At 47.9% G+C, this 24,413-nt stretch overlaps 1 protein-coding gene across 12 annotated transcripts in view; it reads left to right on the top strand.

Moving 5' to 3' along the window:
- The window catches only part of USP54 (ubiquitin specific peptidase 54), a 270,452-nt gene that overhangs the window by 152,020 nt on the left and 94,019 nt on the right, over window positions 1–24,413 (top strand). For all 12 annotated transcript variants that reach the window (XM_075130691.1, XM_075130690.1, XM_075130688.1 and 9 more), the window contains 3 exons: window positions 5,660–5,794; window positions 17,080–17,193; window positions 17,708–17,790. In XM_075130691.1, coding sequence (XP_074986792.1) covers window positions 5,660–5,794; window positions 17,080–17,193; window positions 17,708–17,790 — 332 coding nt within the window. The remainder of the gene's footprint in view (window positions 1–5,659; window positions 5,795–17,079; window positions 17,194–17,707; window positions 17,791–24,413) is intronic.

Below are 24,413 nucleotides of genomic sequence, written 5' to 3'. Positions count from 1 at the left end.
AGGTAGCTCTCTTGAGGTTCAGTTTAAAGGTTACAAGCAAAAGAAAAGCATCTGGGGTTAGCACAGAGGAGATCCGCAAGCCAAAATAATAAAAAATAAACCTGATTGCATCTAGCTAAACAGTCCTAATTTACTTATACATTTGTGGGGTTTCAAATAAGTAATTCTAGGCATTATCTGATGAAGCCTTACGCAGCATTCCTGCTTATAGCGTTGCTGCTCCGTGTCTCCTTCTCCAGAGAATAACAGACACAGACAGACAAAGGGAAGTTTTTTCTCCATTTTTAAAAGTTCTAGCCTTCCCATTGGCTCTTTTGGTCAGGTGCCCACTCCTTTTCCTTTACCTGGGGAACTTTGTTAACCCTTTACAGGTAAAGCAAGCAGAGAACAGCCACTAAAAGGAATTTTATAGCTAAATGACTGGCTGGGTGTCCATAAACGGGAGCTACCCCACCACTTTATTTATCACAGACCCCAACCTGGAGCTCCAGCGTTTACACTGCATAATGCAGGCCCAAGTCCAACCACCCATATCCCAGACTTCCAGTGCCCTCCCAAAATGTGGCTGCCCTTTGTTCATAATGTGGTGTGAGAAAACTTGACTGTCCCCCAAACTTGGCTTTCCAGAGGATGAAGAAAGTCAGCCTGTGGGGATGTGGAAGTCTTTTGGCAGACTCCGAGAGCATGACCCCCATAAGACTGCATCTGGACAGCAAAGTAATAGGGCTTGAACCCTGGGTCCTGGCTTGACTCAGACTTACACCCTCAGCCCCCATGAGGTCCTCAGTCTGAGCCCTGGGTTAGCACAATTTGTGTTTAGACAGAAGGGGGGTTAGGTTTGAGCCTTTGTTCAAACCCTGGGCTTACATTCCAATGTAGACATACCTTGAATGAGCCCCTAGGCACTACCACAATACCAAATAATAAATAATAGTGTCAACAGGGCAAAGGCATTTTTACTACCGTAGTGCCCAACCCTGTCAACACTGGCATTTTCAACATGGCTGCTGCTAGGGGAACTGCACTGGTGCCACACCAACAGTGCAAAAACTTTAAGTACAGATGCACCCAGTTAGTATTTGTTTGGAAACTGCATCAAGAAATCAACCTTATTTACTCTCCCACTCCCTTTACATTGTCCTGCCAGATCTTTGTTTGCTTTTGGAGAAATCCCAGTTACAGGTATGTTTAGTGGAACTATAATGTGTTACTCTCTTCTTCTGTACTAAATGTTCTTGGTGTTCTGCAAAGAGAATATGATTGCTCTTTGAGAGAGGTGGAAGCAGGATTGTAGGGTGTGATGGGATCCCAGGTTACAACCTGGAACTGTGGAAACTTTCCAGCATGGGCTGTCTCTCACAATGCTTTGCTAGTGACAAGCAGCAAACCCCTCCAGGTGCTGTTATCACTCACTCAGCAACATGCGGAGACACATCCAGCTAACTTGCATGAATGTTCTCTAAACCACTCATGAACCGTACACAGGAAAACACGAGCAAATCCTTCCAGCCTTGCACCCCAGAAATGTACTGCCTTACACTGCTCAAGACCTTCTTTTGAACAATGGAAGCTCATTAATTAGTTTGCTCATCGTCAAAGGATAGTGGACACTCAGCAACCATTGCAATCTGAGCAGATTCCCTAAGCACTTCAGACAAACTCACTGGTAAGGATAAAACATTAAAATAAGTTTATTAACTACAGAAAGATTTTAAGTGATTATAAGTGGTAGGCAGAAAAGTCGGAGATAGTTACCTAAGAAATAAAAATAAAATCACAGTCTAAATCCTAAACTTTCAGACTAAGCAAGAATTGAATTAAACAGCCTTTCTCATCCCACCTGATGTTTCAGGCAGGTTACAGTTCTTAATACACAGGCTGAATTTCCTTCTCAGCCTGGGACCAGTTTCTTCAGTTGAAAGTCTTTGGCCACTTCTACATGACCCGCCGGATCGGCGGGTAGTGATCGATCTATCGGGGATCGATTTATCGCGTCTTGTGTAGACGCGATAAGTCGATAGCTCTGCCATCAACTCCGGAACTCCACCACGGCGAGAGGCGGAAGCGGAGTCAACGGGGAAGCGGCGGCCGTCAAGGACGTGAAGTAAGTGATTCTAAGTCGATCTAAGATATGTTGATTTCAGCTACGCTATTCTCGTTGCGTATCTTAGATCGATTTCCCCCCGCCCCCCAGTGTAGACCAGGCCTTTGTCTTCCCAGCAATCTTGTTGCCTTCAGCGTAGGTGGGAGAGGAGAGAGATGGTCCCGTGATACTGCTGTCCCTGATTTTACACAGTCAGTTCATGTCCCAGGAAAAACACTGGCCCAGACGTGTCCTGGTAGGCCTTGCCGAGTCACAAAGTTGAGCAGTCCTCCTTGTGTGGTACTTGCACAACTGTCTCTTGCAGAATTGCAACTCTCATGTTTAAAATTCCCTTGCTGGTCAATGGCACGTGATGGTTGCTTAACACCCATTTGGGTGTGTGTCACCACCTTAGTCATTGAAGTGCTAGCAGTGGGCGTCTCCCAAACTCACAACATATTTCAATAACAACCATATAGCAAAATCTCATAACTTCCTACACATTAACTTATACATATTTTGACAGAACAATGAGTTTCAGCAGATCGTGATGTTTCATAAGGTACCGTACATAGCGTGCTTTTTATGAAATATCACAACCATATACAAATGGTGAATATGGTGGTTACAGGGTGCTACTTTGAGGTACAGTGTGTCATAGGGAATGAAGGGAATGAGGTGTAATTCGATCTCCTCTGCTCTTTGCAGGAGTAGCACACAGGAACCAGTTACTATTAACATAAGAGGCTTTGTGTTGCAATTTCTTAGTTCCCTGAAAGCACCCAAGATTGCAGGGCTTAGCAAACTTTATCCCAATTCACCAGCTCATGGAAATGACAATAATATAGAGACCAATAACAGTAATTAAACTTGGAAAATAAATAAGATATAGACAGTCCATGTCCAATGCATGCAGCATCTCAGTGCTGGGGAAAAGCTGTCTGTAATTAATGGCAAGAAGTGGCACAGGGGACAAAATGATTATAGATCTTCTTTAAAGGTATGCACACAGGAATTAGACCTGTGATGCTAGCTGGGCAAACAAAGCCATCTGGCAACTTCAGGCCCCTCCATTCTCCACTTATTTGGCTAGTTTAATAATGCTATTTTTAATTGGGAATGATTGATTGTACTCAAGCCCGCTGACAGCAATACCAGATCCTAGGGCAGAACAATCAATGGGTGCCCATGTGGACATGGTTTGCCTGACATTTGGGTGGTGCTGCACCTGCGCTGGCTCATGCCCAGCAAGCTGCCAGCTGCGCTTTTCTGACACGGCCAGGGCTTCTACATGCCCACCCGGTAGGGTTGCCAACTGTCTAATTGTGCAAACCCAAAGACCCTTGCCCTGCCCTGCCCTTTCCCTGAGACCACGCCCCATCCCGTCCCTTCTCTGAGCCCCCCCACATTCACTCCATCCCCCCTCCCTCCATTACTCGCACTCCCCCAACCTCACTCACTTTCACCAGGCTTGGGTAGAGGGTTGAGTTGTGGAAAGGGTTGCAGGATCTGGGAGGGATTTTGGGTGCAGGAGGGGGTGCGGGGTCGGGCTCCGGGAGGGAGTTTGGGTGCGGGGTCGGGCTCCGGGAGGGAGTTTGGGTGCGGGGTCGGGCTCCGGGAGGGAGTTTGGGTGTGGGAGGGGGTGAAGAGTGTGGGCTCCGGGAGGGAGTTTGTGTGCGGGCTCTGGGAGGGAATTTGGGTGGAGGCTCTAAGCTGGGGCAGGGGGTTAGAGTGCAGGAGCAGGTCAGGGGGTCAGCACTTACCTTGGGTGGCTCCCGAAAGCGACCGGCACACCCCTCTGTAGCAGCTCCTAGGCGGTGGTTCCAGGGCGGTTTCTGCCTGCCACTGCCCAGCCAATGTGAACTGTGGAGTTGGTGCTTGGGGTGGGGACAGCGTGCAGAGACCCCAGACCCCTGAGCAGTGGCCCCCTTGCCCTCCCCACCCCCCAATCAGTGGGCCTGATCTTACTTAACTACTGTTGACTCTTTTCTTGTGAACATAATTGAAAAAGTGAGTTCTTAGGGGGGATACAAATAAAGGGAATGCTGCAACAACTATGAGGCGCCTCCTAGGGACTTATCAAAGCTATGTGAATGGCAGCATGATGGCAGGTGAAATTCAGTGTTGGTAAACTCAGTGTAACCCAGATTGGAAGGAATAATACATACTGGCACTACTTATGCACATTGCTGGGTTCTCAGCACTGACCACTCAGGAAAAAGACCTGGGTGTCATTTGGACAGCTTTAGGAAAGCTGCTGCTGAGTGTGCAGCAGCAGACAAAATAAGCAAAAACAAAAGTTAGGCTACGTAAGGAGTGGTATGGAAAAGGATACTAAAAATATTATGCCAAATAGTCAGGGTTCAAGCTCAGAAGGGACCACCAAATCATCCTGTCTGTCAGGCCATCAACACCACCCCACACTTGCACACTAAACCCAACAACCCAAAGAAAGGACGTGTTAGAAATGTACAAAATAATGAACAGTCTGGAGAAGATAAACTAGTCACTCCTACTTACTCTGTTATAATGCTAGAACAAGAGGACTTCAAATAAAACTGAAAGGCGGTAAATTTACAACTGACAGAGACTTTTTTTGCACAGCACATACCTATCCCTTGGAACTCCTAGCCACAAAATATCACTGAAGAATAGAGCTTAGCAGGATTCAAAAAAGGATTGAACATTTATATGGGTAATGAAAACATGCACAGTTACATTAGACTGGATTTAAAAAACCCACAAACCTTCAATCTTCAGGCATAAGACAACCTCTGATGGGATTAGGAAGAAATTTCCCCTGTGTTCATATAATTCCATAATCACCCACTTAGAGGTTCCTTTCTCTGAATCATCTCGTTTTGGCTGTTGTCAGAGATGGGATACTGGACTAGAAGGACCATCGGTCTGATCTGGTATGGCCTTTCTTATTAGAGTGGTGGCCTAGTGGACCAGAACTGGGTAGTATTTCATGTCTTGTAAATTGTGTGGGAAAGCATGAGGAGAATTGTGCAAGAAAAGGATGAGTAAAGTTTGAGGCTGACAGTTGGTGAAGGTTGTGGTTTGATGTGACATAAGAAATTAGGAAGGAAATGGAGCAGAGTAACATAGGGGCCTTGAAGATGAAGACAAGAAATTTGAACTTGAACAGGAGGGAACAGAGCAGATTAATTGATACTAAGGGTTTATTTACACTTAAAGCACTGTGCTACTGTAGTGCTTCAGTGTAGACACTACTGATGCTGACAGGAGGAGTTCTCTCATGGGAGTAGGCAATCCACCTCCCTGAGAGGCAGTAACTAGGTCAGCGGAAGAATTCTTCCTTGAATCTAGTGCTGTCTACACAAGGATTTAGGTTGGCTTAACATCATCACTCAGGTGTGGATTTTACACACACCTGACTGACATAGTTAAACCAATCTAATCTTCTGGTGTAGACCAGGCCTAAGTGGAGAATTAGATTTAGAAGTTTCTTTCATTTTATGTTTACCTCCCAAAGCTTAGTAAACCAGCTGGGAATATGTAATATTTCTATCATAACCATAAAGATGACATTTCTTTCTCTTTCCCCCCCAGGGTATCTTCAATCAGTTCCAATGTAGCAGTGAGAAAGTACTGCCCTCTGATGCCCTACGCAGTGCTCTTGCAAAGACCTTTCAGGATGAGCAGCGCTTCCAGCTGGGCATCATGGATGATGCTGCTGAATGTTTTGTGAGTATGCTGTTTATGTATCACAATTATACGGGTAGCTGGCCAGTTTTGCAGGGGTGTATAGAAAACACCACACTAAATTATTTTGATTCTCATAGCCACGTGTGTATAGGGACTGTATTATATGTATTATAAAAGAGAGGTGGTCCTGAGTCCCAAAGTTTGTAGTGTTCAGGTGTGTGTTTTTGTTGGGGACCATTGCCAATGAATGAGAAATGGAAACACAGTCCCTCTTCATTTTTGTAGCTGAAACTGTGCTCAGTTGCTGCCGACCGTTTCAAATGTTGTTTGGACAAGGCTTATGTGGAGAACTCCTTGTTTGCAAAATTGTGACAAATTGGGATAGAATGCCCAGAGCTTCAAGAGAGTAACTTTCTTGACCGAAGGGGGCAATAGTTTCCTCCTATGACAACTCTTAGTTGTGTTGAGCTTCTTGCCAGACATCTGGCCTAGGTATGTAAAGTTGGGATGCTCATGTAACTCTGAGATCAGACTGTCATGTAGCAACTTTAAAATGTGTTTTTAATTAGACAGCTGCTAATATGCAGCATCTGAGCTGTATGGGAGCACCTAGTCTTACAAGCCATCCCCTTTGAATGGTTCCACCGCAGCAAGAGATTCCCATCAGAATACATTGTAGGCAGTTTGCAAACTTGGCCATAGGGGGCTAGGGTGTGGGTGGGTTTGTATTTCCAACTCGGAAGGAATTTTAAAATAAAAAATTAAAAGAACATTGCTGAGTTTGCAAAATAAATCTGTTTGCCATATGTAACATAAGAATAATATCACTTCTCTAACTCACAGGGATGTTCTGAGAATAAATACACTAGAGTGTGAGGCTCTCAGATACTATGGAAATGGGGCCATATAAATACCTAGTGTGACAGGGTCGAGCCAGATGGCTACAGGAGAGTAATAGAAGGCAGATATATTAGCCCCAGGTTAAGTAGGTCCCTTTTCCCTGGGTAAGGTAACAGGGAAGGTTCCAGAACAATCAGGAACCTTCTGGAGATAATTAAGACAGACAGGCTGATTAGAACACCTGCAGCCAATCAAGAAGCTGCTAGAATCAATTAAGGCAGGCTAATCAGGGTACCTGGGTTTAAAAAGGAGCTCACTTCAGTTTGTGGTGCACGTGTAAGAAGCTGGGAGCAAGAGGCGTTAGGAGCTGAGAGTGAGAACGCGGACTGTTGGAGGACGGAGGAGTACAAACATTACCAGACACCAGGAGGAAGGTCCTATGGTGAGGATAAAGAAGGTGTTGGGAGGAGGCCATGGGGAAGTAGCCCAGGGAGTTGTAGCTGTTGCACAGCTGTTCCAGGAGGCACTCTAGACAGCTGCATTCCACAGGGCCCTGGGCTGGAACCCGGAGTAGAGGGTGTGCCTGGGTTCCCCCCAAACCTCCCAACTCCTGGTCAGACACAGGAGGAGTTGACCTGGACTGTGGGTTCACGAAAACAGCCAAACTAAGGGCTGCCGTGAATCTCTAAGACGAGCATATCTGCCAATAAGCGCAAGACCCGCCAAGGTAGAGAAGGAACTTTGTCATACGAGATAAATAGATAAATTGCTAAACACTGTTTCTTGGCTCCAAGATTCAAAATAAGGAAAATAAATTAAGTGGCGATAACTTTCTAAGTACAGTGAAACATCACTGACAGTGGCATAGCTTCATAATAAATTTTTCTTATTCCTTGCATGCTTTAGTCAGCAGTACAATTGAGACTTTTCATTATTGGGCATCTGAATAAATGCCCATTATGATGAATGGGGAAGTTCAGACCTTTGAGAACTGTTTTATAGGCAGCCCTTTAAGCTGTCTATAAACTAAGGGCTTGTCAATATGGGAAACTTATACCAGTGTAAGCCAAGGTGTGAATTTAAACTAATATAGTTATACTGGCTTAACCCTGTGTGGACACTCTTTATTCCAGTACAAGAGGGCTGTTCGCTTGTTTGTTTTGTTTGCTTGGGAAGATGTTTAACCTAACCAAAAAAAAAAATAAAAGGCCACTCCTAGGGTTTGTCTACACTTAAACTGCTGCACTGAAGCGGATGCACCACTGTAGCACTTCAGGAAAGATGCTACATACACCGATGGGAGGGCGTCTCCTGTTGGCGTATGTACTCCACCTCCCTGAGAGGCAGTAGCCCTCTCTTCGACATAACGCTCTCTACCCTGGGAGTTAGGTTGGTACAACTGCGTCGCTCAGAATTTTGGACCTTCCACACTCCTGAGCAACGTAATTATATGACATAAGTGCTAGTGTAGACTGAGCTTTAGGGCTGGTCTGCACTAAACATTAGACTGACCTACCTACATTGCTTAGGCCTTGGAAAAATTACAAGCCCTATGTGATATAATTAGGTCAATCTAACCCCCACTGTAGATACAGCTAGGGCTTGGTCTACATTAGCAAATTAGATTCTTCTTCGAGTGCTTGCTCATGTCCATTCCATTCTAGATGTGTGCACGCCCACGTGCACAGTTGTCAGTGACTTTTGCCTTAGCGGTATCCATAGTTCGGCTGTGGTGCCCTCTGGAGTGCCGCGCTCATGTGTCAGTATATCAGGAGTTGCCGGCCCTACTGCCTCTCAGTTCCTTCTTACCACCCATGGTGGCATAGGTGCCGACTCCGTGGGTGCTCTGGGGCTGGAGCAACCATGGGGAAAAATTAGTGGTTGCTCTGCACCAACTGGCAGCCAAGCTCCCCACCTCACCTCCTCCTCCGCCTCCTCCCCTCAGTGTGCCACATCCCCACTCCTCCGCCTACCTCCCAGCGCTTGCCGCCACCAAACAGCTGTAGCAAGCTCCAGGAGGGAGGGGGGAGGAGTTGGAACGTGGCGTGCTCAGGGGAGGAGGCGGAGAAGAGGCGGGGCGGGGATTTGGAGAAAGAGTCGAATAGGGGCCTGGAGGGGGCCGAGTTGGGGTGGGAACTTTGGGGAAGGGGTTGGAATGGAGGTGGGAGGGGGTGGTGCAGGAGTGGAGTTGGGGTGGGGCCAGAGGCAGAGGGGGTCGAGCCTATGCATGGTGGTTATCATAGAATATCAGAGTTGGAAGGGACCTCTGGAGGTCATCTAGTCCAATCCCTTGCCCAGAGCAGGACCAATCCCCAGCTAAATCATCCCAGCGAGGGCTTTTTCAAGCCTGACCTTAAAAACTTCTAAGGAAGGGGATTCCACCACCTCCCTAGGTAACGCATTCCAGTGTTTCACCACCCTCCTAGTGAAAAAGTTTTTCCTAATATCCAACCTAAATCTCCCCCACTGCAACTTGAGACCATTACTCCTTGTCTTGTCATCTGCTATCACTGAGAATAGTCTAGATCCATCCTCTTTGGATCCACCTTTCAGGTAGTTAAAAGCAGCTATCAAATCCCCCCTCATTCTTCTCTTCTGTAGACTAAACATCCCCAGTTCCCTCAGCCTCTCCTCATAAGTCATGTGTTCCAGACCCCTAATCATTCTTGTTGCCCTTCACTGGACTCTCTCCAATTTCTCCACATCCTTCTTGTAGTGTGGGGCCCAAAAGTGGACACAGTACTCCAGATGAGGTCTCACCAATGTCGAATAGAGGGGAACGATCACGTCCCTCGATCTGCTGGCAATGCCCCTACTTTATACATCCCAAAATGCCATTGGCCTTCTTGGCAACAAGGGCACACTGTTGACTCATATATAGCTTCTCGTCCACTGTCACGCCGAGGTCCTTCTCTGCAGAACTGCTGCCTAGCCATTTGGTCCCTAGTCTGTAGCGGTGCATGGGATTCTTCCGTCCTAAGTGCAGGACTCAGCACTTGTCCTTGTTGAACCTCATCAGATTTCTTTTGGCCCAATCCTCCAATTTGTCTAGGTCCCTCTGTATCCTATCCCTACCCTAATGTTGGTTGGAGTGTCTCTCTCTCTTGCCTAGCAAGTGGTCAGTAGTTTCCTTCTTCGCTGTAGTTAGTAAGTTAGGGTCCCATGGGGACTTTGCCCCAGGCAGAGCATGCCCTGGTCTCCGGATTTTAATCCGTGCTCTGACTATAATAGGTCTATGCCTGTTAGTGACCCCCATGGCAGCTGTCTGAAGTGCTTGGGGGGATTGCATATAAAAGAAAAGTGTTGAATCTGTAAGAACTTGTATCCCAGGACACAAAAAGAATGCAACATCCGTTTGAGAGCCCTCCTCATGGAGGCTGCTCTCCGCCTAGCCTTGGAGCCGTCCCAGCTGGATTCAACTCCCAGTACTTTGGTCTCAGTGCGTTGTGCACCCCCAGCACCAGGCTCTACTTGGCACCATTCCCCTTTGCCAGTAAAGAAGTAAAAAAAGCGGGACCCAGCACCAAGCAAGAAGGCCCATGGGGCATTGGGTAAAGGACCCTGTTATGGCTGCCTGCCCACCCAGGAGCTACATGAGGTACATCCCCTAGGGGACCTCCTACCCCCCCCCCCCCCAGGGGATCCGTCACCATCTCCAGGGAGCAGTAAGGGACCCACACTCATGGCAGAGTCAATGCCTTCCCATTGCAGCTGGCACTGCATGCTGCGATGGACCCAGAAAAGGCTCCCTACAAGGAGCCTTTCAGAAAGCCTCTCAGAAGGTGAGTGAACGCCGCCAGTCTCCAGAGCCGAGGTAGAGCTCTTTGTGACCACACCCCAGGTCACTGGTTCACTGCTTCAGATTATTGGCACTTCACTCCTGGTCTCTGCCTTCTCAACGAGACTCATCCAGAGGGAGGTGCTGGTCACCATGTGGTTGGCACTGGTCATCCTTCTGCCAACTATCTCCACGATGTCAATTGCCATCACCTAGACCACAGGTACGTTCCGCAACGTGGTGCTGATCCCCCTACTCCCGGCACCAATCTGCCTATTCAAGGTTCTGTTCATCCACAGTGATGGTTAGCCACCGGACTCAGGTGTCCACAGCCCCGCTGCGGTCACCAGAGGAGGATTCCTCTGGCACGGAGAGGGAGTTCAGCCCCTCTCTGAGACAGCACCGCTGTGACTGGGCTCCTGAGGTTGTGTCCACCTCCGCAATGCCATCCTGGCAGCAGGGCCGGTGGCCAGTGCAATTGCCCTATTGGAGTGCTTGGGGCATGCCGATCATGCCAATGCCCCCCTCGGACCAATTGTCGGTTACCGATTCAGACAAACATCAGGTTTGAATTCCTATACCTGCACCCTCTTGCAGGGTCCCTTGTCATATCTGCCATCAATTACAGAGACAGGCAGGGTCAGGTGAGTGGCACCCCCAAAAATAAAGATGCCAAGAGGTTAGACTTATTTGGCAGAAAAAAATATTCAACAACAAGCCTCCAATTTAGGGTCTCTACCCATCAGGCCCTACTTGGAAGATACAATTTGATTTAGTTGGGGATTGGTCCTGCTTTGAGCAGGGGATTGGACTCGATGACCTCCTGAGGTCCCTTCCAACCCTGATATTCTATTCTAACCTGTGGGATTCTATTGGCAAGTTCAAAGAGAGCCTCCCACAGGAGTTCGCCTTTCTCATAGAAGAGGGAGGGTGGTAGCCAGGGGTGTCCTCCAGATGGCCTGGGACTTCATGGACTCGGCGTCTAGGGTGGTCGCCTCTGCAATAGCCATGAGGCGTAGCTCCTGGTTACAGACTTCCGGACTGTCCCAGGAGATGCAATCCACCCTCCAGGGACCCTTTTGAGGGAACGGGGCTCTTCTTGGAGCTGACTGACTGATGCTAGGTTACAGGGCCTTAAAGACTCCTAGGCCACCCTCCGCTCCTTAGGCCTACAGACTCCTCAGCAGGCCAGAAAGCTGGTCTGTCCCCCTCTGCCTCCACCGTTGTCGAGGTCTTGGGGTACCCCTTGTTCCGGCTCCTACGAAAAGGACAAAGATGGGGTTTAAGCAACGTCTCGTCCACCTGCCCAGCCTGCTCCTTCTTGGGATCAAGGCAGCCAGAAGCAGTCATTTTGAGGGTGTGTCCGAGGATGATGCCCCAGTCACTTCACCATATCTGTTCCCCATCTTCCTCAACTGCCTCCACCCTTTCTGGTCAGCCTGGTCCAATATCACCTTGGACCTCTGGGTGCTCGACAGCCTTGTTAGGCTATATGCTGCAGTTTGTAGCTGACCAACCCTTCTATCCTCCTTCCCCATCCCTCTTCAGGAACCCTTCTCACGAGCAACCCTTTGTTCAGGAGGTCAAAAACCTCCTGAGCCTAGGGGAAGTGGAAGAGGGTTCCGCAGGACATGGAAGGGAGAGGATTTTACTCCCATTACTACTTCATTCCGAAGGCAAAAGGGGACCTCAAACTTACCCTAGACCTTTGCCACCTCAACAAATCATCTCTCAAAAAGTTGAAGTTTCATATGATTTCCCTGGGCTCCATCATCCCCTCCCTGGGTCTGGAAGACTGGTATGCCGCCCTCGATTTAAATGATGTGTGTTTCCCTATTTCTATATTCCTGGGGCACCGACGTTTCCTCTGTTTCACGTTGGGCCAGCGCCATTTCCAGGTCACAGCGATGCCCTTTGGTCCCTCGTTAGCCCTGAGAGTTTTCACGAAGTGTATAGCACCAGTGGCCACTTACCTGCGATGTCAGGGAGTCAAAAAGTACCTGTGCTTCGACAACTGGTTGATGAGCATCCGGTCCTCAGATTAGGTGTGGAGGCGTCTCGATCTGGTCTGTTCCACCTGCAGTGACTTGGGCCTGATAATAAACGAAAAAAAGTCAACCCTCACCCCAGTGCAATGCATAGAGTTCATTGGGGCGGTACTCGACTCCGCTTGAGCCAGAGCCTTCCTCCCCGAGGCCATGGTGGACCTCGTCTCATCTCTGCATGCCCAACCATTCACTACTGCCCACACGTGCCTGAGATTGTTGGGTCATATGGCAGCATGCACTTATGTGGTCTGGCATGCATGACTCTGTCTCAGGCCCCTGCAGGTGTGGCCAGTGTCGGTCTATGTCCCCAACCAGCACAGTATGGACCCAGGTGATCAGGATTCCAGACGGCATACTGTTGTCTCTTACCTGGTAGCAAGACCCCATGTCAGTGCTGGAGGAAGTCCCCTTTGCGGCCCCAATCTCATTGGTGACTGACTCTCATCTCTGACGCTTTGGTCCTGGGTGATTTGAGTACTCAAGGCCATTGGTCCAGTCGCGATTTGTCCCTGCACATTAATGTCAGGGAGCTCAGGGTGGTTTGCCTAGCCTGCCAGGCCTTTCAGCCTCACTTACAAGGTGGGGTGGTTCAGGTCCTAGCAGACAATGTGGCCACGGTCTTCTATATCAACAAGCAGGAGGGAGCCAGATCATCTGCCTTATGGCAGGAAGCACTCTGGCTCTGAGATTTTTGCCTGCAGCATGAACATCCATCTTGCGGCTGCTCACCTCCCAGGGCCCAGGAACACTTGGGTGGATTGCCTCAGCAGAACATTCTCATCTCCCCAAGAGTGGTCCCTTCACCTGGAGGTGGTCAGTTCTATCTTCCACAGGTGGGGAACTCCCCAGGTGGACCTATTCGTGTTCAGGCAGAACAGAAAATGCCAGGTCTTCTGCTCGTTCCAGGGCAGGGGCCGGGGATCCTTGTCAGATGCCTTCCTGCTCCCATGGTCGGGGGCTCTGATGTACGTCTTCCCTCTTGTGCTGTTACTGCACAGGGTCCTCATGAAGATCAAGCAGGACAGGGTGAAGGTCATCCTCATAGCGCCAGCGTTGCCACGCCATCACTGATTCAGCACGCTGCTGGACCTCTCGGTGGTGACCCTGTTCCAGATGCCACTCAGGGTGGACTTGTTGTCCCAGAACCACAGCAGTCTCCTGCACCCGAACCTGGGGGTGCTTCGTCTGACAGCTTGGCTGCTGTGTGGCTAAACACACAAGAAGGCAGTGCTCGTCCAAGGTCCAGCGAGTCCTGTTGTGCGGTAGAAAGCCCTCCACCACGGCCAGCTACTTGGCCAAATGGAAGTGATTCACCTGCTGGATGGCGAATAAGGGGGTCTGTCCCAAGCGAGCCCCGTTGCAGAGCATTCTAGACTACTTCCTGCACCTCAAGCTTCAGGGCTTGTTGCTTTCATCCATCAAGGTCCATCTAGCAGCCATCTCGCCTTCCACCCACCACTCAAAGGCAGGTCGGTTTTGTCTCAGGATATCACAGCCAGTGATAGGTGTGGAGAGCCCCTACCCACAAGTCAGAGATCCTGTTCCTCCATGGGACTTGAATCTGGTACTGTCATGTCTCACAGGTCTCCCCTTCGAGCCTTTGACTTCCTGCTCTCTTCTTCCTAAGTTACTTATTGGTCTTCTTTCTGAAGCCACATAAGTCGGAGGAGGAATGCAGGCTACATGCCCTGGACGTCTGGAGGGCTCTGGCCTTCTACCTTGAAAGGACCAAGCCATTTTGCAAGTCGGCGCAATTATTTGTCACTGTCGCCGACAGGATGAAAGGTCAACCTGTTTCCTCTCAGAGAATTTCCACCTTGATCACTGCCTGCATTCTCTTTTGCTATGATCAAGCAAAGTTGCCTCCCCAGCAATCATCACCGCCCACTCTACCAGAGCCCAGGCCTCTTCGGCAGTCTTTTTGGCCCAAATGCCTATCCAGGTCATCTGTAGGGCGGCCACCTAGTCGTCGGTCCATACCTTCACATCCCACTATGAACTTACCCAGCGGACCTGGGATGATGCTGGTTTCACATAGAGTGGAATTGACATGAGCAAACGCTCGAAGAAGAAAAAACGGTTACCTTCCTTTTGTAACTGTTGTTCTTCGAGATGTGCTGCTCACGTCCATTCCATTACCCATCCTCCTGCTCCTCTGTCGGCGTTTTTGGCAAGAGGGAACTGAGAGGGCGCAGGGCTGGCGGCGCCTGATATACCGTGGCATAAGCGTGGCACTCCAGAGGATGCCACAGCTGGCCCTATGGATACCACTAAGGCAAAAGTCTCCAATAACTATCTGCCCAGAGAATATCGTCATGGATCATAGCCTGCATCTGCTACTGTTGTGAGTTGACTCAGGTGCCCCCGCCGGCGATCGTGACGGCTCAGTTGGCTAGGGGCACAGGTGTCATCAGTAGCCTTCCTGGAACAGGTGCCAATCCAAGAAATCTGGCGGGCTGCGACCTGGTTGTCCATCCACATGTTCGCATCTCATTATGCACTTACACATCAAGCTCACAAAGACGCTGGCTTTGGCAGAACAGTGCTGCAAGACCATGAACTCCGAGCCCGTCTCCATTGGTACTGCTTGTGAGTCACCTACAATGGAATCGACAGGAGCAAGCACTCGAAGAAAAAATGGTTATCTACTTTTCGTAATTGTTGTTCTTCAAGATGTGTTGCTCATGTTGATTCCATTACCCACCCTCCTGCCCCTTTGTCGGCATTTTCAGCAAGAGGGAACTGAGAGGGCATAGGGTTGGTGGTGCCTGATATACCGCCGCATGAGCACGGCACTCCAGAGAGCGCCACAGCCAGCCGTACGGATACCACTAAGGCAAAAATCTCCAACAACTGTGCACGTGGGCCTGCACAGACCTAGAATGGAATGGACGTGAGCAACACATCTCAAAGAACAGGAGTTATGAAAAGTAGATAACTGTTTTTTTGTTTTAACAGCGTCTGTCAGGAGGAGTATGAAAAATCCATACCCCCCGAAAAATCCATACCAAGAATACTTCCATCAACCTAGCTACCACTCTGTGGGAGGTGGGGGATTACCTACACTGAGGGGAGAGTCCCTCCCATCACCCTAAGCAGTATCTACACTGGGGAGTTGCAGCAATGCAGTTGTGCTGCTGTAGTATTTTAAGTGTAGGCAAGCTCTTGGTTGACAGAAGAGTTCTGCTGACCTAGCTACCGCATCTTGAAGAGGCAGGTTTACTACATCAATGGGAAAAACGTCGTCTTCTGGTGTAGGAAGCACCTACAGTATAGTGCTACAGTGGCACAACTGCAGTGCCGTAGCAATGCTGCTGCAGCCACTGTAGTGTAGACATACCCTTATGCTGCAATAAGGGTGCCCACATAGATGCTGATGTTGGTTTAACTATAATACTCGTATAATTCTAGGAGTATAACTGATCAAACTTTCCTGTATGGACAACCGCTAGGGCAGACATCACTCCATTGCTTTGCACTCAGTTAACCTTTTCAAGGTTTTCTTTGCAATCATTAGGACTAGAGACTTAGGCTATGTCTACTCTGCGCACCTTACAACGGTGTGACTGTGCCACTACAACCATGCCATTGTTAGGTACTCAGCTTAGCTGCTTTTTGTCACCGGGGCCGTAACTTCATCAGTGGGAGAGCGTTTCCGGCTGACAAAGTGGTGTCCACACAGAGGCTTTCCAGCGTTAAAACTTTGGTCGTTCGGGGGTGGGGGGTTTCACACCCTGAGGGACAAAAGTTTTAGCGACAGAAGTGCAGTGTAGGCATAGACTTGCTTTTGGGGTTGAGGGGAACTGAATGCTTAGTTCCTGCAGCACAAGATGGCACCCTGAATTTGGGAGTCTGTGCCTAATGCTTAATCTGTGTCCAGATACCGAGTCCTCTGTGGCCTTTCTCCTATCTGTCCAAGCTGGTCAAGTTAAATAGTTAAAACAATACTAATAGAGGTATCTGTGGCCTTCTTACCATAAATCCATGTTGACGTACTGGGAGGGATCCTGAAACAAGAGCTTCTAGGATGCAGAGAACGGAGGGAGTTGTTTGAAATAACCTCTAGGTATCAGTGCTCATGAGACAGATTGTGTTCAGTACTCTTGCTTCTTGCAGAATTTCATCTGCCTCTCCATTAGTTGTCTAGCTCTTTGTTATAAAGTTCCCTTTCATACCAAGTTTTGGGTGCACAGTGTAAAATCCATTGATTATACAATAATTAATAAGAGTTACTCCAGGATGATGAGCCTGCAGTTAGGCTGTTGTCTTCCAGACAGTGTCAGCCCACTGTTTAAACACCACAGAGCTGCTGTGCCCATTTCACTTAAGCCAAACCATTGACATTTGCGAATTTGTCAGAACAAATGATAGAACCTGCAGATAGGCTAGTAAATAAATAAAAAGGTTAATTGGTGTAGCATTCCAGATAAAATACACGTAGCTATTTTGTTTAATATCAATGAAATGCCAACCTCTTTAGTTCCTAAATGCATTTAGGATGTTGGGAAGAGCACTCCATCCTGTTGTAAAATGTCACTTTTTAACACAGCATTATTTTAGTATTTCTGAGATATTGTAGTGAGTTATGTGTAATTAATTTTCGTTTGTTTACATTACAAATTACCAACTTTTTCACTTTTTTCCTCCTTTCGGGATAGGAGAATCTCTTGATGCGGATTCATTTCCACATTGCGGATGAGTCAAAAGAAGACATCTGCACTGCTCAGCACTGCATTTCTCACCAGAAGTTTGCAATGACCTTGTTTGAACAGGTGAAATAGTGGTATCTTTTTACACAAAGCACCCACTCCCCATTTAGGTTTAGTTCCTCAGAAATCTGGCATCATGTCTGAAGAAATGTCAGACAGGCACAGCTAGGATTGCCACCCATCCGGTTTATACTTGGACAGTCCAGTTTTTGGCTTCTGTGTCCGGGTGCCATTTAGGGTTGCCAGGTGTCCAGTTTTTGGGGACCTGGCAACTCTAATTTATGGGGCAGGGGGACACGCCGGGTCATTAACCTGTGCCAGTCTCTGCTCAGGTGGAACTGCCTCCTACCTGCAGCCAGGCTCCTTGATCGGATCCAGTGAGTGACATGGGGGGGAGGGGGAGAGGAGAGAGTAATGAGGGTGGAGCCTTGGGGGGCAGGGGAAGAAGTGCATGGGGGCAGGCCCTCAGGGTTTCGTTTACCTGCAGTTAGAAAGGTGGCAACCCTAGGCACACAATACGTGACATGGACTCATCAGTTTAGCCTTCTCATGGTATTACTTTCCCTTCCTGTTTTAGTGTGTCTGTACCAGCTGTGGTGCCACCTCTGACCCTCTGCCTTTTATCCAGATGGTACATTACATCTCCACCACTTCACTCTGGTGAGTCTGGGGTTTTATATGGGAAAAGAGTTTACCTTGTTTACAGTAGCACCTTGGTCATGGTATTTTTCTGCACTGTCACATAATTCGACATACAGAACGTTCTCTGCTCATTATTAGTGGAGGATAGCTGTGGTCTGGAACATAAGGCTTCTGTGGGACAGAAGATTAGGATGGAGATTAGATGTAGATCAAGAATTTAGGTGTATTGACAGAGCTGTAGAGATAGAGGACTGTTTATGGCAGGGAGTTACATAGAACAGAGAAACAGGAACTTGAAGAGCTGTGTTAGGGAACAGGGCTGGAAAGGAGTAGTACTACAGTTCAGGGCTGAAGAACATTGACAGCTGTGGTGCCCAGAACTGGAACAGAAAAGAGTAATTAAGGCCAAGATTGAATTACATTGGTAGAACTGTGTGGTAGGCTGAACTGAAATATCAAAGGGTAGTTCAGTTCAGGTTCACTTTCATGAGCATTAAACCAATTTTTTTTAAACCAGCATTTCTGTGGTTCATATGCATGAAATCCTTCCTGTAAGATTATTTCAACACTGTTTCTGTTGCAAAGCTACTTTATCTTTGTTCCTAACAGTATTACAATCTCATTATAGGGCTTTCAGTTTAAACAGAGATTTACCTGTAAAATCCTAGTACTACATTTAGACTACGATGTATCAATAAATATTTAAGTGGAAAACTGAGTTATTGTTTTAACTTTCAGCTTCAGACAGCAGCTTCATGTTGTTTCTGCACATGAAGTTATCTAAGAGCTGTCAGTGTTGAACGGTGGAAGCCTGACTGTCAGGAGCACATAAAACAACGAATAATTTTTTAAAATTCCCCAAATGAGTTTTCTGGCTAATTAGTTATTTGATGAACAAATACACTAAAAGCAATATCAGCCAAAAGGAAACCCTAAAAAGGGGAGGTATCCACTTGTTAAGCCTATAGAAGGTGCATTGAATTGTTAAACACTAGTTTACTTATTCTTCTTGCCCCTCTAGATGAAAACCACTTCATAGATAACCAGCTTAAATAAGTAGACAATATAACTTATCAGCATTATTCCTACTTTGCATGTTCTCTTGGAATTATAAGAAAACATTTTACACTTAATTCAGTCAGATGTCTTATCCTGAGAGCAAGAAAGTAAATTATGTACACATTATTCTGTATGATAAATAGAGCTAAAAATCTAGAGGCCCTTAAGCATTCCTCTTATCCTCTCTTGGTAAATCAGTTATGGTTTAGTGTCATTAAACCTGATGATATAACATACAGACTACCATGAAAAGGAAACTAAAAGAATAAATGAATGAATAAAAATAATAGCTAAAAATATTTGCTCCAAATAAATAAAAAAGAAAATGCATAAAGCCTTGGCTCCAGCCATCTAATAGTTTAGGAAAATAGCACGTTTTCCTTTCTCCAAATGCTGGTGACACAAATGATTATCTACAAGAAACTGACCAGAGATGATAAAAGGCTGAGGTTACCATCTATCGAAAGCCTGATTGAGATGGAAATAAATTAACTGCCCACCTGCAGCCCAGGATAAAAGCCATGCAATGGAGGAGTGAAAAGGGATTTGGATACTGTCTTGAAAATCAGAAATAGCTTCTGTCATGCAAATCAGTGGGGGGAAATTGTGACTGAGGGTATGTCTATGCTACGAAATTAGGTTCAATTTATAGAAGTCGGTTTTTTAGAAATCGTTTTTATATAGTTGATTGTGTGTGTCCCCACACAAAATGCTCTAAGTGCATTAACTTGGCGGAGTGCTTCCACAGTACCGAGGCTAGCGTCGACTTCCGGAGCGTTGCACTGTGGGTAGCTATCCCACAGTTCCTACAGTCTCCGCCTCCCACTGGAATTCTGGGTTGAGATCCCAATGCCTAATGGGGCAAAAACATTGTCGCAGGTGGTTCTGGGTACGTCATCAGGCCCTCCCTCCCTCCGTGAAAGCAACGGCAGACAATTGTTTCGCCCCTTTTTTCCTGAGTTAACTGTGCAGATGCCATACCACGGCAAGCATGGAGCCCGCTCAGCTCACTGTCACCGTACATCTCCTGCGTGCTGGCAGACACGGTACTGCATAGCTACACAGTAGCAGCTCATTGCCTTGTCGCAGCAGACAGTGCAATAGGCCTCATAACTGTCGTCGTCATGTCCGAGGTGCTCCTGGCCGCCTCAGTAAGGTCAGTCAGGAGCGCCTGGGCAGACATGGACGCAGGGACTAAAAGAGGAGTGACTCAACCAGGTCATTCTCTTTAGTCCTGCCGGCAGTTCTATTGTACCGTCGTATGGCGAGCAGGCAGGAGATGAGGTTGGCTAGCAGTCCTATTGCACTGTCTTCTGCCATGTAGCCAGGAGATGAGGATGGCTAGCGGTCCTACTGCACCCTCTGCTGCCAGCCAAAGATGTAAAAGATAGATGAAGTGGATCAAAACAAGAAATACACCACATTTGTTTTGTATTCATTTGCTCCCCCCTCCCTCCCTCTGTGAAATCAACAGCCGACAATTGTTTTGGTGAGGTCTGTCAAGGGCACCTTGAAAAGTTTAAGGGAGATTCAGTCCTGCCTGAAATACCGGGGCGGGAGGGATAGCTCAGTGGGTTGAGCATTGGGTTGAGCATTGGCCTGCTAAACCCAGGGTTTTGAGTTCAATCCTTGAGGGGGCCATTCTGTGTGACAGTTGTTTTTGTTTCTCCTTGATGTAAAGCCACCCCCTTCATTGATTTTAATTCCCTGTCAGCCAACCCTGTAAACCATGTTGTCAGTCGCCCGTCGCCCCTCCCTCCATCAGACCAACGGTAGACAATCATTCCACGCCTTTTTTCTGTGCAGACACCATACCACGACAAGCATGGAGGCCACTCAGATCACTTTGGCAATTAGGAGCACATAAAACATCACGTACATTATCCAGCAGTATATGCAGCACCAGAACCTGCCAAAGCGAAACCGGGTGAGTAGGCGACATCAGCGAGGTGACGAGAGTAATGAGGACATGGACACAGACTTCTCTCAAAGCACGGGCCCTGGCAATGCGGGCATCATGGTGCTAACGGGGCAGGTTCATGCCGTGGAACGCCGATTCTGGGCCCAGGAAACAAGCACAGACTGGCGGGACCACATAGTGTTGCAGTTCTGGGACGATTCCCAGTGGCTGCAAAACTTTCGCATGCGTAAGGGCATTTTCATGGAACTTTGTGACTTGCTTTCCCCTGCCCTGAGGCGCAAGAATGCCAAGATGAGAGCAGCCCTCACAGTTGAGAAGCGAGTGGCAATAGCCCTGTGGAAGCTTGCAATGCCAGACAGCTACCGGTCAGTCGGGAATCAATTTGGAGTGGGCAAATCTACTGTGGGGGCTGCTGTGATGCAAGTAGCCAACGCAATCAAAGATTTGCTGATATCAAGGGTAGTGACCCTGGGAAATGTGCAGGTCATAGTGGATGGCTTTGCTGCAATGGGATTCCCTAACTGTGGTGGGGCCATAGACGGAACCCATATCCCTATCTTGGCACCGGGGCACCACGCCGGCGAGTACATAAACCACAAGAGGTACTTTTCAATGGTGCTGCAAGCTCTGGTGGATCACAAGGGACGTTTCACCAACATCAACGTGGGATGGCCAGGAAAGGTACATGACGCTCACATCTTCAGGAACTCTGGTCTGTTTGAAAAGCTGCAGGAAGGGACTTTCTTCCCAGACCAGAAAATAACTGTTGGGGATGTTGAAATGCCTATAGTTATCCTTGGGGACCCAGCCTATCCCTTAATGCCATGGCTCATGAAGCCATACACAGGCAGCTTGGACAGTAGTCAGGAGCTGTTCAACTACAGGCTGAGCAAGTGCAGAATGGTGGTAGAATGTGCATTTGGACGTTTAAAAGCACGCTGGCGCAGTTTACTGACTCACTTAGACCTCAGCGAAACCAATATTCCCATTGTTATTACTGCTTGCTGTGCACTCCACAATCTCTGTGAGAGTAAGGGGGAGACTTTTATGGCGGGGTGGGAGGTTGAGGCAAATCGCCTGGCTGCTGGTTACGCGCAGTCAGACACCTGGGTGGTTAGAAGAGCACAGGAGGGTGCGGTGCGCATCAGAGAAGTTTTGAAAACTAGTTTCATTACTGGCCAGGCTATGGTGTGAAAGTTCTGTTTGTTTCTCCTTGATGAACCCCCCTGCCCTTGGTTCACTCTACTTCCCTGTAAGCTAATCATCCTCCCCTCCTCCCTTCGATCACTGCTTGCAGAGGCAATAAAGTCATTGTTGCTTCACATTCATGCATTCTTTATTAATTCATCACACAAATAGGGAGATAACTGCCAAGGTAGCCAGGGAGGGGTGGTGGAGGAGGGAAGGACAAGGCCACACAGCACTTTAAAAGTTTAAAACTTATTGAATGCCAGCCTTCTGTTGCTTGGGCAATCCTCTGAGGTGGAGTGGCTGGGTGTCCGGAGGTCCCCCCCACTGCATTCTTGGGTGTTTGGGTGAGGAGGCTATGGAACTTGGGGAGGAAGGCAGTTGGTTACACAGGGGCTGTAGTGGCGGTCTGCGCTCCTGTTGCCTTTCCTGCAGCTCAACCATACGCTGGAGCATATTAGTTTGATCCTCCAGCAGCCTCAGCATTGAATCCTGCCTCCTCTCATGATGCTGCCGCCACCTTTCATCTTCAGCCCGCCACCTCTCCTCCCGGTCATTTTATGCTTTCCTGCACTCTGACGTTGTCTGCCTCCATGCATTCGTCTGTGCTCTGTCAGTGTGGAAGGACAGCATGAGCTCAGAGAACATTTAATTGCGAATGCATTTTTTTTTTTGCCTTCTAATCTTCGCTAGCCTCTGGGAAGGAGAAGATCCTGTGATCCTTGAAACACATGCAGCTGGTGGAGAAAATAAAAGGGACAGCGGTATTTAAAAACGACACATTTTATAGAACAATGGGTACACTCTTTCACGATAAACCTTGCTGTTAACATTACATACATAGCACATGTGCTTTCGTTACAAGGCTGCATTTTGCCTCTCCCCACCATGTGCCTAGCCCCTCCCCGTGGCTAACAGTGGGGAACATTTCTGTTCAGCCACAGGCAAACAGCCCAGCAGGAACGGGCACCTCTGAATGTCCCCTTAATAAAAGCACCCGATTTCAACCAGGTGACCATGAATGATATCACTCTCCTGAGGATAATACAGAGAGATACAGAATGGATGTTGTTTGAACGCCAGCAAACATACACTGCAATGCTTTGTTCTGCAATGATTCCCGACTATGTGCTACTGGCGTGGCATGGTAAAGTGTCCTACCATGGTGGACGGAATAATGCTGCCCTCCCCAGAAACCTTTTGCAAAGGCTTTGGGAGCACATCCAGAAGAGCTTTATGGAGATGTCCCTGGAGGATTTCCACTCCATCCCCAGACACGTTAAGACTTTTCCAGTAGCTGTACTGGCCGTGAATGCCAGGGCAAATTAATCATTAAACACGCTTGCTTTTAAACCATGTATACTATTTTAAAAGGTACACTCACCAGAGATCCCTTCTCCGCCTGGTGGGTCCGGGAGGCATCCTTGTGAGGGTTCGGGGGGTACTGGCTCCAGGTCCAGGGTGAGAAACAGTTCCTGGCTGTTGGGAAAAACGGTTTCTCCGCTTGCTTCTTGTGAGCTATCTACAACCTCATCATCTTCCTCATCCCCAAAACCTGCTTCCGTATTGCCTCCATCTCCATTAAAGGAGTCAAACAACACAGTTGGGGTAGTGGTTGCTGAACCCCCTAAAATGGCATGCAGCTCATCATAGAAGCGGCATGTTTGGGGCTCTGACCCGGAGCAGCCATTTGCCTCTCTGGTTTTCTGGTAGGCTTGCCTCACCTCTTTAAGTTTCACTCACCACTGGTTTGGGTCCCTGTTATGGCCTCTGTCCTTCATACCCTGGGAGATTTTGACAAATGTTTTGACATTTCGAAAACTGGAACGGAGTTCTGATAGCACAGATTCCTCTCCCCATACAGCAGTCAGATCCCGTACCTCCCGTTCAGTCCATGCTGGAGCTCTTTTGCGATTCTGGGACTCCATCATGGTCACCTCTGCTGATGAGCTCTGCATGGTCACCTGCAGCTTGCCACGCTGGCCTAACAGGAAATGAGATTCAAAAGTTTGCAGGCCTTTTTCTGTCTACCTGGCCAGTGAATCTGAGTTGAGAGTGCTGTCCAGAGCGGTCACAATGGAGCACTCTGGGATAGCTCCCGGAGGCCAATACTGTCTAATTGCTTCCACAGTACCCCAAATTCGATTTTAAGAGCCCTTTAAGTAAAAAAAGAAGAAAAAAAGGGGGGGGCCTTTGTCGTGTGGACGGGTGCAGGGTTAAATCAATTGAACGCTGCTAAATTCGACCTCAACTCCTAGTGTAGACCAGTGCTGATAGTATATCAAAAGGGTTGTGAGCATATGCTGTATTACCCCTTGTGGCTGCTAACATTTAGGTGAGCTTTCTGGCTGACATTGTTTACCTGAATGGTTTTATTCATTTAAAATATTAATATTTAATGTTTGTCATAAGAATTTCAAAGGAGATTAAAATTTTTATTTGGGACTGTAGCATTTGAAGGAACATGATAAAC

The sequence above is a fragment of the Caretta caretta genome, chromosome 7 (assembly GCF_965140235.1).
Source record: "Caretta caretta isolate rCarCar2 chromosome 7, rCarCar1.hap1, whole genome shotgun sequence".
In the NCBI taxonomy this organism is placed as follows: Eukaryota; Metazoa; Chordata; order Testudines; family Cheloniidae; genus Caretta; species Caretta caretta.
The sequence above is the reverse complement of the archived record's forward strand: the minus strand, read 5'-3'. Positions and strand labels throughout refer to the sequence as shown.